General features: G+C 39.8%; 1 protein-coding gene across 3 annotated transcripts; it reads right to left on the bottom strand.

Annotated features, from left to right (window-relative positions):
• Positions 1–3,797: 3,797 nt before the first annotated feature.
• Positions 3,798–7,599, bottom strand: mycb (MYC proto-oncogene, bHLH transcription factor b). 3 transcript variants are annotated; one of them, XM_014139093.2, is made up of 3 exons: positions 7,308–7,599; positions 5,999–6,656; positions 3,798–5,516 (listed from the first exon to the last, which is right to left on the bottom strand). In XM_014139093.2, exons 2-3 carry the CDS (start codon positions 6,645–6,647, stop codon positions 4,960–4,962), a joined length of 1,206 nt encoding a protein of 401 aa, XP_013994568.1. In that variant the 5' UTR covers positions 6,648–6,656; positions 7,308–7,599; the 3' UTR covers positions 3,798–4,959. The 3 variants fall into 3 exon arrangements, with proteins under 3 accessions (XP_013994568.1, XP_045549748.1, XP_013994567.1); XM_045693792.1 differs by having other exon boundaries at positions 3,798–5,513; positions 7,156–7,452; XM_014139092.2 differs by having other exon boundaries at positions 7,156–7,452.
• Between the last annotated feature and the right edge of the window lie 11,206 nt (positions 7,600–18,805).

An 18,805-nucleotide genomic window follows, 5' to 3' on the forward strand; every position in this document is an offset into this window, starting at 1 on the left:
GGGGAAAAAAACTATTTAATTCATTTTAGAATAAGGCTGTATTGTGACCAAAATGTGGAAAAAGTCAAGGGGTCTGAATACTTTCAGCAAGCTAAAAACACAGAGCCTAATGTTAGCTAGCTAGATGCTAGGAGGATGTCATGTCATGCCATTGGATGAGTGTGTGAGTGACTTTTTCCCCTGCTATCGTTTTTCAGTGGCTATACACAGCTAGAGATGCAGCTGTCATTTGGTTAGATAGAAAGAACTTTAACGACTGTTATCCAGTTAGCGTATGTCTTGGATTCGCAAATTCACTATCGCTATATTCTGAGATTTCTGAGCACAGAACTGCTGAATTTACTAATGTGCAACAGCTGCTGAATATGACCGGTATCAGTAAACATAGGCAAAAAAAGTAATAGTTTGTCAAGGACTCTCTAGACAACATGTAAACAGCCTAACCAGCTCTGCTACGGCGAGGAAAATGGTCCGAGTGAGGTGTTCTCTCGTTTGTGTCTTGAAGTAGCTAGGTAGCAAGCTAGCCAACTTTAGCCAGTTAGCTTGGGTGGTTGGTTGGGACAAGCACGCATTGGCAGGCAAGCTACAGAAGGACGTGGAGGCTACAATTCCCCATTGTTTATCAGTGCGATTTTGATGGCCAACTAGCTGAAAAAGTTTGAGAGTGTTTATCTAATGTTCCTTCGTTAGATTTTAGCTCATAATGCTCTGGCTAGCATTAGTTGTTGATCTTGTTGTTGTTGATGTGCATAACTGATGGAGAGAGAACCTGTCTTTTCATGGTTGTTTGATCAATAGGACTGTAAAGTTCCCAAATGTAAGAGGACTCCCGTGGTATTTACATATTTGCAGAAATCCATTCAGGTGTATTTTGTGGATTTGGTCGAATGCGTTCTAATGATCTAAAGTCGAGCTGTTGCAACTGCCTGTAAACACACAGTCCAGTTCAAAGATGGCAGACCTGTGTGACAAATGGCATGTTTCTATAAAGGCCTCTGGAGCTCTGATTGGCTATAGCGCACCGGTCTGTGTAGAATCCAGCCCTGGACAAGACAGATGTTTTTATTCAGTTTTATTTACAGCAGTGTATTTTAAATTGTCCAAACGCAAGGCCGCTTTCCCACTCTATATTACTATAGAATTTTCACAAATGCCTTAATATTACGTCATTCCCAAACATTCCAAGAATTTATGAAAACATGAAAATTGCCAATATCTATAAATTCTTCAGTGTTAACCCTTTCCTGAAGACATTAAATCAGAACATAATTGAAAATATCATTATATTATTCTTTTATAAATCCTTAGCCCTTCTCTGAAGGAGAAGAAGGCCCATTGTTCCCCACTGTGTTTGGGTTAGTAATAATTTGTAGAATGGCTCTATTTTCCCTCAGCATTCATTTTTTTACTGTTCTGAATGTCTAAAGAATCCATATGTTGTTCCGAAATATGAACACAGAAATACTTTGAACTCTTATTATGGTGGTGATTTGACAAAATTACAATCATGGTCTTGAATTGGGCTCACATTTTTCTTGTCTCGGTCTTTACTTGGTCTCGGACCCTTTGTCCCACTCCCGGTCTCGGTCTTGACTCTGACTCGATTTGCTCCGGTCTTGAATCGGTTCTCGCTTTAGATGGTCTCGAACACAACACTGCATTTTACTGCTCAAGATTAACTATAATCCAAACACAGACTGTATTTGTGGCTTTTAAAAATGAGAAATGGCGCTAGGGTAGACACTTGACTAAAACAGAAATATGACTCAGCCTTTCAGCATTTTTTCAGACATTCCTGAGTTCTCGTGGCAGTCTGAGAAGTAGGACAAGCACCTGACGTAAGGATAAGTCATCTCCAAAACATTGCCAGCTGGGGAGGAATAGCAGAGACACTGGGACTGGGGAATGAGGGAAAGGGAAGAGAAGGGGTGTCAAACTACTGCCAGATAAGATTTCCCATTCAAACTGCCAAGTATACAATTCAAGTGAATGTATACTGAACAAAAATATAAACACAACATGCAACAATTTAAAAGATTTTGCTGAGTTACAGTTAATATAAAGAAATCAGTGAATTGAAATAAATTCATTAGGCCCTAATCTATGGATTTCACATGACTGGGCAGGGGCGCAGCCATGGTTGGGCCACAAAAGGGCTAACAGGGATGTAGACAACAGTGCACAGAATTGAGAAATAAGCTTTTTGTACATATGGAACATTTCTGGGATCTTTTATTTCAGCTCATGAAACATGGTGCACTTTACATGTTGGGTTTATATTTTTGTTCAGTTTAGTTTGCTTTAAAAAATAATTTGTAGCGTACAAGTCATTCAAGATCCACCTCTTTAAGGAATACCTAGGATAGGATAAAGTAATCCTTCTAACCCCCCCTTAAAAGATTTAGATGCACTATTGTAAAGTGGTTGTTCCACTGGATATCATAAGGTGAATGCACCAATTTGTAAGTCGCTCTGGATAAGAGCGTCTGCTAAATGACTTAAATGTAAATGTAAGATTCTAAACTGAAAGACACTGAGTGATTAACTAAAATGACTTGAGTGTAGCCAAATTCTTAGGTCATAAATGATAGTCGGATAGCTTGGCTTGTTCAGTGTGACAGGAGCCGTGCGAATACTCATACCTGCGTTTGAGAATGCTAAAAAAGTTTAATAGTATGCAACATTTTGAAAATCAAGTATACTTTAAATGCCCGGATGTCATACCAATTTAGGCTTTGACAACAGCTGATCATTAGATATGGGGATGTGCTACCGATACCAACCAGTAGCGGGAAATAACGCAATCACGCTTGTTGCATTCTCAGCATGCCAAAATAATGTTTTATAGTATGTGATATTTTTTTAAACCTACTATGGTTTAAATGCCAGGATGTTACTCATTTCAGCTCTTCATCTAGTAGAATTCGATGCACACTTTTCCACAATGCATTGGAAGAGGTGGGCTGAGTGACTAGTTCAAGTAGCCAAACAAAACCAGGCTACTTATTTGGGAAGATGCTGAATAGCAAAGCTTCTGCAGTGGTGTTCAAATGTAGGCTAATGTAGTTTTTGTTCTCCTTAAAATGACTAGTATTGCATCGTTTGCCCAAAGCGGATATCTGTTTTGTCATTGAAGTGTTTTTTTGTTCTCCTGGCCTTCATCAGCACAGGGGAGCTGAATGCGGCAGTGTTATTGATGTCAACTTAATCAGACCTTCTGATTTGAACATATGGATTGGTTTAGTTTTGTAGGCTAGGCTACGTATTTCATTTATGGAGCAAGCCTTAGCTGTCATTCTGATCTTGTTCCCAATGATCGGTGCTTTAGTTTTGTTGCCGTTCAGCAGATGTGAATTTGCTATGCACCCCACTCTACACGTTTCTGTGCAATACCTTTTTGAGAGTTGAACAGTTGGTGTGTACTAGAAAGCAAAGTATACAGCACTTTGGTTTCTCTAAATATGTTGAATTCAAACTATTAATGTATTCAGTCCTTTTTAAATAGGATAGACGGGCTATATGCACTACAGTATAGGTAGAATGTGATAGGAATACTGAGTAGGCCTATAACTGCATTTCTATTGAGTTTAGATTAATCAAATTAGAAATGATCTATTGTGATGCAGGTCTGTTGAATTTGGTATACTTTTTACCAAATGGTACGTGCTAAAAAGTATGCGATGAGTACATAGTATGCAGTACGCTAGTACAGGTATTCAGACACAGCAAGGGTCTTGGTTTGTCGATTAATTACCACTACATGTGGTCATAGGCTCCGACAAAGTTCTGACAGTTAGAAATGTTGAGCCTTTATTGTATAGTGTGGCTGGCGTTACAAGATGATCCCTGTGACTGACCAATAGGAACACAGAAATGACACCATGCTGGTTTCTCAAACAAACAGATTGTTCTTCGATACCATGCTTGAGACGCCCAGTTGACGTAGCCAGCCTACGTCGGTTGACAACTAAGCAGAAATCGTACAAATCTGGCCAGGGCCCGGTTTCCCAAAAGCACTGAAGTTACTATTGAGAACGCTCGTTATTTAGAACAGTTAGGCGCATCGTTAGATCTTTTTCTGCCCTTCCTCGTAATTTTATACACGATCTCCACTAAACATGTCTGACCGCCAATAACTTCAGAACAAAATTGACTACAAATACAAAAAGGTTGCCAATTTCTTTACAATTGTTACAAAACAAGCAAAGGATAAAAGTATGCCTCAAATGAAAACCGAGATTTCTGCATAAAAATTTGAATATAGTAAGCTACAAGCCCATTTCAAAAATCATATTGAAATAAATTTCATTCAATTAAGACGCATGTTACGGCAGCTGTTGTAGAAACAATGCATCGGTAAAAAACACTCGTAAGCCTATGTTCTATCGGGAAACCGGGCGGTCAGTGTGATAGGTAATGATCATTAGACACTAACGTAGTGTGGGAAGGCCTTAAGCACATCATGCACATGCCTGTGTGCAGTAAACCTAAGCAGACATGTACAGTGAAATGGAGCTTTGACCTTAAAGGGTTGGCGAAAGGCCAGCTAGCATGAGGCCGCTAGGACTTTGTGTGAAAGTTGTCAGTGTAAGCAGCCATGCTGATGACTATCTAATGCAAATTAAGTTCTAATTTCAAGGTAGGACACGTGACTCCAGTCATACGTGATTTATAAAAATGTATTTGAGATCAATACATTCAAGAATTATGTACAAAACATACAAAAGCATTAAGGTAGATAACTGTGCAGAACCTTTCATCAATAAAAATAAAATACTTAAATAAGAAATTGATAACCCCTAGAAAGTTCAAGTGAGGCAGTGAAAAAAAATAATTCTGATTCCAGCCCAGGTGTCTGGCCGATACCTGTGATAACACGAGTCATTTTTGCATTTGCATGCACCACCACTCTACACAGTAAGTTACTTGAGGCATAAAAACATGGCATCCTTTCATTCATTAAACTTGCTGAGAGTTCCTTAGCTGCTCTAGTCTGCTTGTCAACTGTTCACTCTTTTTCCTCAACTGCTCTTTCAACAATAACAGTTTCTGCTCGTCCATTTGCATACTGAAAATGCACTCCGTTGCCTTTTTGAGTATGACCACTTTGGCTGCCTTCTCATTGTTCGCTACGTCCGGGATCTCGTCCCGTAATGCAAAAAAGCTCAACTTCAGCTCGTTTCGCCTTTGCCTCTCCAGCACATTGTGAGTCCTGCGTTTGTCATTATCCTCAGAGTCTGACGTTCTGGGACTCAAGCACTTGCGGTTGTTGCTGATTTGCTTGAGTACTCTCCCACTGCTCTCAAATTTAATCCTCTTGACGGGCTGCTCGCTCCTCGTCGACGGGTGAGCGGCGTAGTTGTGTTGGTGGATGTTGACGTGACACCGTTTCAGGACAAGGGGGCAGAGGTGTGTGCTGCTAGACATGTGCGAGTCTGACCTCCTTACAGACTTTCTCTTTTCCACTGTCACCACATCAATCTCTTCTTCTTCCTCCTCCTCCTCCTCTTCTTCTTCTGTGAAAAAAAAGAAAGCATTTATTATCCATGTGGACTATATCACCATATCCATTTGATAACTTTGGCTCCCTGCCCCTCAATGATGAAGTTCGTTTTCATGGCCCAGTTCCCCGGGTGGGCGGAGTTTGCTAATTTTAGACCATTCCATTGGTCTTTAGCTGAAATCGCCACCCACCCGGTAACACAAAACGAACTCCACCATTCTGCTGAGCATTGCTGCACAAGGTGGGTGCAATGGCCAACCCCCCCATGCTTGGAAATTGAGGGAGACAGCTCCTTTAAGCAAAAAACAGTGACATGGCAAACCCCATGCACCACTTAAAAGCAGTACTCGCATAGTAGTGTAGTAATACAAGCCACAAAACGCAATTCTAATTTATGCATGTTATCACAATATGAGTATTATCTTTCTGCAAGCGATATGCAGTCCAGCTATGAATAATTTAATTGCAGCATTAACATGTGGCGCTAATACACACCTGAATCGCTATCGCTGCTGCTACCACTGTTTGGTGGGGTATCCAAAGGCAATGCCATGGCACACGCTGTAGTCTGTGTGTGTTTAGGGTTCTCGGCAACCGGGTAAGGGAACAACACCACAGAAGGGTCAATGCATTCCGATGCGGAGTTGTTCAGGTCTTGCAGGTAATTCAAGTTTGGATTTGTGCTGGTTACTGTACTAGCTTCCCCGGTCGCACTAGAGTCCCTCCTCGCTTGCAGCGTTGCTAGTCTCTCGGACACTACTTTCTCCAGTTTAGCGGCAGCCGAGAAACTGCTCCACATACAGTCCTGGATAATGATAGATTTGAGAAAAGACTGGGAGTAGTCCGCATCACAAATGAAACTATGGTTCACCACGTCGTCCCCGAGAAACTCCGTGACCATCTCCAGCTGGTCTGCAGTGGAGGGGAAGAGGCTTGATAAAGACGGTCTCCGGCTGGGAGAAAGCGGTGGTGTCGGCAGCAGCTCGAATTTCTTCCATATATCCTCGCTTGGAGCAGGGGGTTGGAGTTGGCTGTGTTGCCGGTGATAGAAATTTTCCTCCTCAATGTCGAAGTAGAAGTAGGGCTGGACCGAGTCATAGTCGTAATCATAGTTTTTACTAGCCATGTTTGAATTCAGCGGCATTGTGACTGCCTGTAACAAAGTGGGAGAAAATAAATTAGTAATGTTAGATCTGCTTCAGATTCCAGCATGTGAGAACCTTAGCTATCAGTTCATTTAACAGCCCATGTCGAGCCTCGGTTGTTGGGCAATTATTGAATTGCAAAATCCATACATTTAAAATGTCAAAACTTGGATGAACCCATTCCAAGAGTTCAGCAACAACTAACATTGGTTAACTAGGAAGCTAATCCAATGCATGCCAAAGGAGACGCTGTCAATTAAAAAAAAAATAATAATAATAAAATAAAAGCACCCGGCATTTCATGAGTCGATTTCGCTGTTAACAGTCCAGTTTGACATTACATTTTACAGTGAGAAGCCATAATATTAGCCGAGAGATAGTTAGCTAGAAAAGTCTAGCATGACTAAAACGTCAAATTTCAATTTATTGACCAGTTTGTACAAAGCTGTCCAAAAAAAAAAAAAAAAATTATAATACATTAATAGGAATAAAGCATATTTTTTTTACCGTAGCAGTGACACCACAAGCAGGACGAAATAAAACAGCCGATGTGAAGTGAAAGTGGCAGAGAAGTCGACCCAATGCAGTGTGTGTGTCTCTATAACACCCTGCTGACTGCAAGATTAACAACCATTAAAAGGAATACAGCATATTTTTACCGTAGCAGTGACACCACAAGCAGGACGAAATAAAACAGCCGATGTGAAGTGGGCGAAGTCCTTGGACCCTATGCAGTGTGTGTGTCCATAACACCCTGCTGACTGCAAGATTAACAACAGCTGCTCCCGCGGGTTTTAATACTACGGATTTAGTTTCTCACTCCGCCGAACCCAGGCGCTCTTTCCCGCCAAATGCACATTGCGTAGTAACATAAACACTGCATATGGGGATTATTTTACACAACAGAAATGATCCCTCAACTTTATATAATTGGAGTATGTGTTTGATTTAATATAAAGGATGAAGACTTTTAACGCAATGGCGCTGCTATTTCTGGAACTATTTCGCAGGGCGGAGTCATACATAGTGTGACCGTAGTAACAGACGAGACCGGAGAATGGTGATGATGCAGCGGTGGGTGTTCCGGGAAAACTCGCTCACCGTTTTCTGCAGACATCTTTCAGCCAAGTGTGTACCTCCAAATTCTATTTCAATTGAACGGAGTCAGTGATTTATTTTGATATTTATCTTGAATCTAAGCGTTTTTTTTTGTACACGTCATTGATTTTAAAGGGAGTTTTAACAATATGAGTAACACGATCGTATTTTGTTTGAATGAATGGAATTAATAAATAACCTTGTGTAGATACAAGAAACCACGTTAATATATGTCAGCTGGCTCAAATATGGGCATCATGGTGCACTGTTTATTTGTCACAAAACTTCACTCATGGCTTCCTTCACACTTAGACCTAACTAGTAGCTTACATGTAGAAAAGCCAATGGTGAAATGTCAATGATGAACGTTTGCATTGAATGTGAAAACGTTATGCCTTTACTATGGGTGCAAGCCACTGTGAAATTTGAAGACTGCAATATGCATTCTTGAAACATGATCTTTTATCTGCTATAGGCTGTATTCATATAATAAATGGAATGCTTCACATTCATAGACTAGAATGAATCAAACTTAATGTAATATAATGTTTGTAGGGCTAATTCAGTTGCTGTATATATTAAATACTTGTTGTAATTATACAACATTGTCGTTTTTTTTAAGTAAAAAAGACAACATAATGCACATTCCTGTCAGCATTAGTGGTTTACGGGGAATTTTGCTGAATTATATGATAACCTTGACAATCCTGCGGTGTGCCCACGCCTAGTAACAGAGTGCACTGAGAGAACTGAACTATTGAGCAATTGCTCCCTCAGCTGGTGAAAAGTGATATCCCCAATTTCCCAAGTTGTAAGGAGATTGGCTTAGTGCAGTAAATCAGGGACACATTACACAAACACACATGCAGACATAGGCTAAATAAATAAAGACGTAGCAGATAGCTAAGTGCAGCACTACCGCCTTCCTTTCGAAGCACTGCCCCTAGATCTAGATTCCCTGCTACCAGGGACGCAACTTTGGTTTTAGAAGTGGGCAGGACATAACCTGGCAGGGGTCCTCCCTTTTTTGGGCATCTACAACTAATTTCCTGCATTTCTACTAGGGCTGTCCCCGACCGAAAACAAAAAATCTTGCTTCACCAAGAGCAGTCTTTTCTTTCGACCAATCGATTGGTCAACATTTTTAAACTTGTATTTTTAATAAAAGGAACTGATTCTTTAAGCATACTATTTTATTAAATAATGAAGACACACAAATGTATTTTTTTATTTATTTATTTCACCTTTATTTAACCAGGTAGGCAAGTTAAAACAAGTTCTCAAATGACTCAAAGGGAGCCAGAGATCAAGATAGCCTAACAAGAAGAAAAAACCCTGTTCCGAACCCTCCTCCCGCTGCTGCTGGCCTTCACAGATTCTGCCGTTATGCTTCTGAAGTTGTAGGTAATAGGCTACACCAGTGATCGGCAACCTTTTCCATTTAGAGGGCCAATTTATCTTAACATTTCTACCAATCTGCGTGTCAGTTATGATTTTCATATGCACATTTTCGTGGAACAGTTTAATTTAATTTATAATAGACTTTGTATCTCAAAATCATTGTCTGTGGTTAATCTACATTCTATCTAAATCTAAATGAAAATTACACAAATCTAAAAGTAACTTTTATTGCCATTGCCAACTATGTAATTAATAGCCAACATTTTGAGGGCCTATTGTCATTCTCAATTGATTCTAAAAACAGACTTTGTTTACTTGCTATTTGAGGTGAAAAAAAAAATTCTCCACAGCTCATTAGTGGTGGTGAGTTAAGACAATCAGACATCCCCAGATTGGCACATTTGTGACCGACCTGCTCAAAATCGGTCTTATGTAAGACAATTTGAAATTGTGTTTTTACATTGGATAAAAGTAGAGACTCCGAGCTACAAAATGGTATATCATACACAACATTTGAGGAACAATAGGAAAGTCATTTTTCTTTGAAAGTTGATAAACTTGTAAACTCACTTTTGAGAAAATGGCCTTTGAATGTTTTGGTACTACTACTGGAGAGCCCTCCTTTGTCTACACCCATTCGGCATTGTTCACACCCTCTTAAACTTTAGCCCCACCCATCTCTTTAACGGTTGATCCGAGCGTTCTGTACTAACAACAGCAGTCAATACCTTTATTATACACAAATTCAAAATAGCTATTGATAACAAATGTGTATTTTCTTGTCATAAGATTTTGTAATGAGCTAGAAAATTTTATTTTAAAATAAACTACTACTAATGTTAATTTGAAAGACTCTGATATTATGTTTTATTTTGATCCAAATTATATGGACCCTGATTTAACTTTCATTGTTAAATTGTTTATTTGTCATGGCAGATTCTTTATCCATAAAATGAAGTGGGCGGAGAACAAACCCCTCTTCACATTGTTTAAGATAGAATTGAAATATTATTTTGAAATGATCATTAAGTCTAAAAACAAAGCAATAGGTACCATAAAACTTTTTAACAAATTGAAAATGTATCTTAATATGTAAAAGTCTGTTAGGTTTATGTACTCTTGTTTGTATATTTCTGTTTTTGTATTTGTTTTGTTCATAATTATAATAAAAAAATGTAAAAGCAGTCAGGCAAGCTAACTTGCTAGCTACTTCCAGACACAAATGAGAGAACAGCTTACTGAACATTACTCACCTAGCAGAGCTGGTTAGGCTGTTACGTTATCCAGAGCGCTGGTGACTGTGCTGTCAGATTGTCCGTTCGTAAATTCAGAGTGTTTTACTCTCGGAGCAATCAAGCGCACACTGGACGCTCTGGCCGAGGAGTAGTGTTGATCCGAGCGTTCTGACTTCACAACGGCAGTCAAGGACCCAAGCTAAAGTTAGCTAGCTTGCTAGCTGCTTCCAGACACATCATGAGAGAACACTCCACTCTGACCATTTTACTCCCCCGAGCAGAGCTGGTTAGGCTGTTTTCATGTTATCCAGAGCGTTGGTGACTGTAAATGTGCTGCTGGCAACAATTTAATTATGCTTTTTTTGCCAATGTTTACTGACACCGGCCATATTCAACGGGTGTTGAGTGTTCGTAAATGCATCAGTTATTCTGCAATCTGGCACACTCAGATGAGAGTCTTTTGATAACACATGTAGCTAGCTAACTAGGTTGGTAAACATTGAACCATAGTCCCAAATCATGACGTTACTACCCTGCATGAATCTGTAGGTAGCTAACCAACCAGGTTCAATGTTAGCTAGCTAACATTAGGCTATAACTAGTCAAGCAAATGGGTCTGAGATACGAATAATAATATCATACACGTAACATTAGCTAGTGAGCCAGCTAGCTAACAGTACACTTTAACTTGAAATGAAACCACTTTGTCAAAATTATAAATGTGTAATATCTGAAAATGTAGCTAGCTAGACTATCTTACCCATGGTCTGAAATCGGAGTTGATAGCCAGCGGGAATTTACCCGCTAATACGTCTATCAACAGTTGTTGCAGTGACATTCTATTCAAATGTATACTTGTGTAGTGGAATATTTTGTTAAGCTATGTAGCTAGCTAGCTAAACAGTTTATTTATTTTACCTTTATTGAACTAGGCAAGTCAGTTAAGAACAAATTCTTATTTTCAATGACGGCCTAGGAACAGTGAGTTAAACTGCCTTGTTCAGGGGCAGAACAACAGATTTTTACCTTGTTAGCTCGGGGATTCGATCTTGCAACCTTTCGGTTACTAGTCCAATGCTCTAACCAATAGGTTACCTGCCACCCCCGAACCATAATACCAACTCATGACGTTACTACCCTGCATGAATCTGCAGGTAGCTAACCAAACAAGTTCAATGCTAGCTAGCTAACATTAGGCTATAACTAGTCAAGCAAATGGGTCTGAGATACGAATAATAATATCATACACGTAACGTTAGCTAGCGAGCCAGCCAGCTGACGTTAGCTAGCTAACAGTACACTTTAACTTGAAATGAAACCACTTTCTGTCAAAATTAAAAAACGTGTAATATCTGAAAATGTAGCTAGCTAGAATAACCCATATACATCATCGATAGACGCGTCTCCTGCCGAATGCCATGATTGCCCTTAGTTTGAAGATGTAATCCGAAGACAGTTGTTTTCTCAATCTCCATTTCTCCATAACATTAGCAAGCTAACAGTACACTTTAACTTGACATTAGGCTTATGCAGTTTTACTATGCAATACATAAAAAGAAAGCCATGTTAGAGAGGATTACCTAGACATACTGACAAGCTCAGATAGACAGAAGCGTGCTATATGGCAGACCAATCCAAACTCATCTCTCGGCATGTCCAGCCCACTCATTATCTCAGCCAATCATGGCTAGTGGGAAGGTTCCTGCCTTTTTCTGTGGCTAAACTAACTAGGCTCGTAATTTAACAATTGTATTCTCATTTACAGATGGCATACAAGTTTGTTATTAAAGGCACATGAAAGTTCACATGTTTGAGAAGGCATTTCTGCTCCAAAAACGTATTTTGATAATAAAAAAAAGGTTTCCGTTCAGATGGCGACATAGGCCTAGTTTCCTGAAACGGGTCACATTTATAGGCCTACAATTGCGCACAGGCCAGGTAAACTAGTGCTCCTCTATATGCGTAATCAGGTGCATGTCCTTACTCAACATTGACAGGAGCATTTCAAACAAAAGACGATGAATAAATTGATAAAACTCGTAAATGTAATAAAATAAACAAAAACTTGTTCCTCACAAGTGTAGTATAGGTTGTGAGTTCTGCAAAACACATGTCCACTCCGACAATGAGAATGAATGATAAATGACTAATAATAATAATAATAATAATATGTTGAATGCATTAACAGAAATTACCATAACCAAACAAAAATTGCAGATTAGAAATTATGGAAATGAACAGTAAATAGGCTACTACTGGTGATGTATGTAATGGGGAATTGATAGACACAGCAAACAATGCACACAATGAAGTTATCTTCTCTAGGCTTGGGGGTGCAATTTTCACGTCTGGATGAAAAGTGTGCCCAAAGTAAACTGCCTGCTACTCAGGCCCAGAACCTAGGATATGCAAATAATTGGTAGATTTGGATAGAAAACAATCTAAAGTTTCTAAAACTGTTTCAATAATGTCTGTGAGTATAACAGAACTGATTTGGCAGGCGAAACCCCGAGCACAATCCATCCAGAGAAAAATCTGTTTTCCATTGTTTTCTATGGTAAGCCCGTTTTAATAGAAATATGCTTGCAGTTCCTATAGCTTCCACTAGATGTCAACAGTCTTTAGAAATTGGTTGATGTTTTTCTTTAGAGAAATGAAGAAGTACAGCTGTCCAGAACGAGGGTCCAGCCTAGGGCTCTCTAATGTTTTGATGCGCGCGACCTGGAATGCGCTTTCTTTGTTTTCCTCCGGTATTGAACACAGTTTATCCCGTCTTAAATTTTATTGATTATTCACGTAAAAAAATACCTAAAGTTGTATTAGGAAAGTTGTTTGAAATGTTTGGATTAAGATTACAGGTAATTTATAAGATATTTTGTAGTCATGGTGCACGAGTTGGAACCTGTGTTTATTTCAATCAAACGCGCCAAATAAATGGACATTTTGGAGATATAACGACAGAGTTAATCGAACAAAAGGACCATTTGTGATGTTTATGGGACATATTGGAGTGCCAACAGAATAAGTTCTTCAAAGGTAAGGCATGAATTAAATCGTTATTTCTGACTTTTGTGTTGCGCCTGGCGGGATGATATATGATTGTCTGTGTTTGTTTGATGGGGTGCTATCCTCAGATAATAGCATGGTTTGCTTTCGCCGTAAAGCCTTTTTGAAATCTGACACGGTGGCTAGATTAACAAGACGTTCAGCTTTAATTTGGTGTATTGCACTTGTGAATGTATGAAAGTTAAATATTTGTAATAATTTATTTTGAATTTGGCGCTCTGCCATTTCATCGGATGTTGTCAAATCGATCCCGTTAACGGGATTTGAGCCATAAGAAGTTATGAAACAATGAATACCCATGAAATGGAGGGAGAGAGCGCATTTTGGAGAGAGTTGGAGAGAGACGTGCCTTGTGCATCTGAGCCACAATCCCCATAATCTTGGAACGTGGATCCCTGTGGCATCCTCAATGGACAAGTCCACTGAGACAGGCACAAATCACACAGGTGTCTCATGTGCCATGAAAAAATATATATGTTTGTGACTGCTCGACTAAAAAAATCTAATGTTTTCAATACAGACCCCTTTTGTCATACAGTAGGCTATTCAATATAAGGAACCCAGACCTTGTAAAAGTTGCAAGGTATACCCTTGTAATAAATCAGATTGAGTGATACATAACATTTCTGCCATCCATTGTGACATTGTGAGAGGATAACCAACCTTCCAATTAACGGCAATGCATTTCTTAGCCGCTAGAAATGCTAGGTTACAGAGTTTTCTGTTAACAGTATCAACATTTCCAAGCAAACAAAAACAGGGAGAATCTGTAGACATGCTGAGATAAAAGAACATACTCTGCCAAAATTCAGCCAGCCTTCACAAGATCATAGCATTATGAAAATGCAGTGCATTCAACAAGTATTCAGACCCCTTCACCTTTTCCACATTTTGCTATGTTACAGCCTTATTCTAAAATGTATTAAATTGTTTTTTTCTCTCTCATCAATCTACACACAATACCCCATAATGACAAAGCAAAAACAGTTTTTTATTTTTTGGTGCACATAAAAAATAGCATAAGTATTCAGACCCTTTACTCAGTACTTTGTTGAAGCACCTTTGGCAGAGATGACAGCCTCGAGTCTTCTTGGGTATGACGCTACAAGCTTGGCGCATCTGTATTTAGGGAGTTTCTCCCATTCTTCTCTGCAGATCCTCTCAAGCTCTGTCAGGTTGGATGAGGATTGTCGTTGCACATCTATTTTCAGGTCTCTCCAGAGATGATCGAAAAGTTCAAGTCCAGGCTCTGGATGGGCCACTCAAGGACATTCAGAGACTTGTCCCGAAGTCACTCCTGCATTGTATTGGCTGTGTGCTTAGGGTGGTTGTCCTGTTGGAAGTTGAACCTTCGCCCCAGTTTGAGGTCCTGTGTGCTCTGGAGCAGGTTTTCATCAAGGATCTCTCTGTACTTTGCTCCATTCATCTTTGCCTCGATTCTGACTAGTCTCCTAGTCCCTGCTGCTGAAAAACATCCCCACAGCATGATGCTGCCACCACCATGCTTCAACGTTGGGATAGTGCCAGGCTTCCTCCAGACGTGACGCTTGGTATTCAAGCCAAAGAGTTCAATCTTGGTTTCATCAGACCAGAGAATTTGGTTTCTCATGGTCTGAGAGTCTTTAGGTGCCTTTTGGTGAACTCCAAGGGGGCTGTCATGTGCCTTTAACTGAGGAGTGGCTTCCATCTGGCCACTCTACCATAAAAGCCTGATTGGTGGAGTGCTGCAGAGATGGTTGTCCTTCTGGAAGGTTCTCCCATCTCCACAGAGGAACTCTGGAGCTCTGTCAGAGTGACCATTGGGTTCTTGGTCAGTTTGGTCAGTTTGGCCGGGCAGCCAGCTCTAGGAAGAGTCTTGGTGGTTTCAAACTTCTTCCATTTAAGAATGATGGAGTCCACTGTGTTCTTGGGGACCTTCAATGCTGCGTACATTTTTTGGTACCCTTTCCCAGATATGTGCCACGACACAATCCTGTCTCGGCACTCAATTCCTTCGACCTCATGGCTTGATTTTGGCTCTGACATGAACTGTCAAAAATGGGACCTTATATAGACAGGTGTGTGCCTTTCCAAATCATGTCCAATCAATTGAATTTACCACAGGTGGACTCCAATCAACTTGTAGAAACATCTCAAGGATGATCAATGGAAACAGGATGCCCATGAGCTCATTTTTGAGTCTCATCGCTAAGGGTCTGTATACTTATTTAAATAAGGTATATCCGTTTTCATATTTTATAAAATTGTAAAATGTAAAGAAAACTGTTTTTGCTTTGTCATTATGGGGTATTGTGTGTAGATTTCTGAATGATTTCTGAAAATGTTATCCATTTTAGAATAAGGCTGTAACATAACAAAATGTGGAAAAGGTCAGTGTCTGAATACTTTCCGAAGGCACTGTTTATCCACTGTATACATGAATATAGCCGTGGAAATATGGGTCCTGGATGACAGGTTGCCACTGAGAAAGGACCATAGCTTTCACCTGGTCAGTTTATTCATTGTATTGTTCTATTAACCAAAATGATGCATTTTGCAGAATGAGACTGACAGTTAAAAAAATAAACAAACATTGGCCTTGGGATATGATTGTTTATGGCAGTTTATTTTCTTCTGTTTTATCTATTTCCTCTATGAGATAAAGCCCCAGTTTTTGTTTGATTTTCTTTCATTTATTTCCTAGTATATTTTAATAAGTTGGATGAAAAATACATAATAGATCTAGTTTTCAAAGAAGTCCTTTTAAAGACATTGAAATTTAATGAAAAATGGATGCATAGGCATAGAGTGTAAGAATAGTTTGAATCTCCATTAAGGGCTGAAAAACATATTGCTGCATTCTAAGTGAAATGCTAGCCCTTTCAAGCTACAGAAGAAGTATTACACGTTCATACAAACTACAACCTAAGGCCTGAAAAGGCCACTGTTGCATTGAGTTATTGTTTTGTAATGGATCCCAACCCTTAAAATCTCTGGAAAGTCTCCTGAGGTCAAGGAGGTGTCTTTTCTCACCCCATTTTGGACTGCTGCCTCTCAAATGTGCACTGCCCCCCATTTGGATGTTATATGTGATTACCTCAGCTCCCTAATGCTTGATCGTCAGTTGAACCCACACTCACTTGACTTTTCTGGCTCCCTCTTAGATTCTTCTAGGAACAGCCTGTGCATTTCACTAATCGCCCCCACCCCAGTACCATCACCTCCGGTTTCACCAAGTAGGTTTCACGCCATCCAAAATGTGGGGGGACAGACAGATCCCATGTTTAGTCATGAAATAAGGCAACAGGGTCGAGTGGCCACCTGTTTTGACCCCCACCTGTTTAGCTAAAATATAAAATACATTTGTTGCCTGTTTTGCATTTTATTTTTGGCATTAATCCATGTCGCATATCAGTTTGCAATTTTTTTTAAATAATCATTGATTTAATATAGACATATACAAATATGGCCTCTTTTTTGCTTTCTTGAGTAAGGCAGCTCCAAAAGGCAGGTGTTTCAGCATAGCTCAGTTTGGCTCAGTGTTCAGGGCTCAGTACGTCACCCCAAAATCAACGGGGAGAGCTCGGAAATTCAAGCCCATTGGGTGCTGCCATAAATTTACATTAGAAGTGCCTATCCAAGAAGGCTCAAGGTCATTGGCCACAGATAAAATGATTATGTCAACATCATACGTTCAAAATCTTAGCTAGACAAGCAGTCATCACCATGAATCAAGTTGACAATCTACAGTGCCTTGCAAAAGTATTCATCCCCCTTGGCGTTTTTCCTATTTTGTTGAATTACAACCTGTAATTTAAATAGATTTTTTTTGATTTCATGTAATGGACATGCACAAAATAGTCAAAATTGGTGAAGTGAAATGAAAAAAATTACTTGTTTAAAATAATGATTTAAAAAAAACCCCGGCAAAGTGCTGAGTTCATATTTATTCACCCTCTTTGCTATAAAGCCCCTAAATAAGATCTGGCCCAACAAATTACCTTCAGAAGTAATATAATTAGTTAAATAAAGTGTGCAATCTAAGTGTCACATGATCTCATGACCTGTTCTGAAAGGCCCCAGAGTCTGCAACACCACTAAGCAAGCGGCACCATGAAGACCAAGGAGCTCTCCAAACAGGTCAGAGACAAAGTTGTGGAGAAGTACAGATCAGGGTTGGGTTATAAAAAAATATCTGAAACTTTGAACATACCACGGAGCACCAATAAATCCATAAAAAATGGAAAGAATATGGCACCACAACAAACCTGCCAAGAGAGGGCCGCCCACCAAAATGCACGGACCAGGCAAGTAGAGGATTAATCAGAGAGGCAACAAAGAGACCAAAGATAACCCTGAAGGAGCTGCAAAGCTCCACAGCGGAGATTGGAGTATCTGTCCATAGGACCACTTTAAGCCGTACACTCCACAGAGCTGGGATTTATGGAAGAGTGGCAAGAAAAAATAAGCAAACACGTTTGGTGTTCGCCAAAAGGCACGTGGTCCCCAAACATATGGAAGAAGGTACTCTGGTCAGATAAGACTAAAATGTAGCTTTTTGGCCATCAAGGAAAACACTTTGTCTGGAGCAAAGCCAACACCTCTCATCACCCCGAGAACACCATCTCCACAGTGAAGCATGGTGCTGGCAGCATCATGCTGTGGGGATGTTTTTCATCGGCAGGGACTGGGAAACCGGACAGAATTGAAGGAATGATGGATGGTGCTAAATACAGGGAAATTCTTGAGGGAAACCTGTTTCAGTCTTCCAGAGATTTGAGACTGGGCGGAGGTTCACCTTCCAGCAGGACAACGACCCTAAGCATACTGCTAAAGCAACACTTGGGTGGTTTAAGGGGAAACATTTAAATGTCTTGGAATGGACTAGTCAAAGCCCAGACATAAATCCAATTGAGAATCTGTGGTAGGACTTAGATTGCTGTACATCAGTGGAACCCATCCAACTTGAAGAAACTGGAGCAGTTTTGCCTTGAAGAATGGGCAAAAATCGCAGTAGCTAAATATGCCAAGACATACCCCAAGAGACTTGCAGCTGTAATTGCTGCAAAAGGTGGCTCTACAAAGTATTGACTTTGGGGGGTGAATAGTTATGCAAGTTTTCTATTTTGTCTTATTTCTTGTTTGTTTCACAGTAAAAAATATTTAGCATCTTCAAAGTGGTAGGCATGTTGTGTAAATTAAATGATACAAACTCCCCCAAAATCCATTTTAACTCCAGGGTGTAAGGCAACAAAATAGGAAAAATGCCAAGGGGGTTGAATATTTTCGCAAGCCACTGTACTGGCAAATCCTTTTTAATCCTTGTCATATGAAGATAAAACATACCGGTCCTTATTGCCCATTGGACAAAAACATTA

This window comes from Salmo salar, chromosome ssa14, assembly GCF_905237065.1.
Source record: "Salmo salar chromosome ssa14, Ssal_v3.1, whole genome shotgun sequence".
Classification (NCBI taxonomy): Eukaryota; Metazoa; Chordata; class Actinopteri; order Salmoniformes; family Salmonidae; genus Salmo; species Salmo salar.

Excerpts from the sequence above, each read along its gene's own strand:
- mycb (XM_014139093.2), bottom strand. The coding sequence starts at position 6,647 with ATGCCGCTGAATTCAAACATGGCTAGTAAAAACTATGATTACGACTAT. Across the intron at positions 5,517-5,998 it reads CAGCAGCGATAGCGATTCAG|AAGAAGAAGAGGAGGAGGAG; the intron begins GTGTGTATTAGC and ends TTTTTTTCACAG.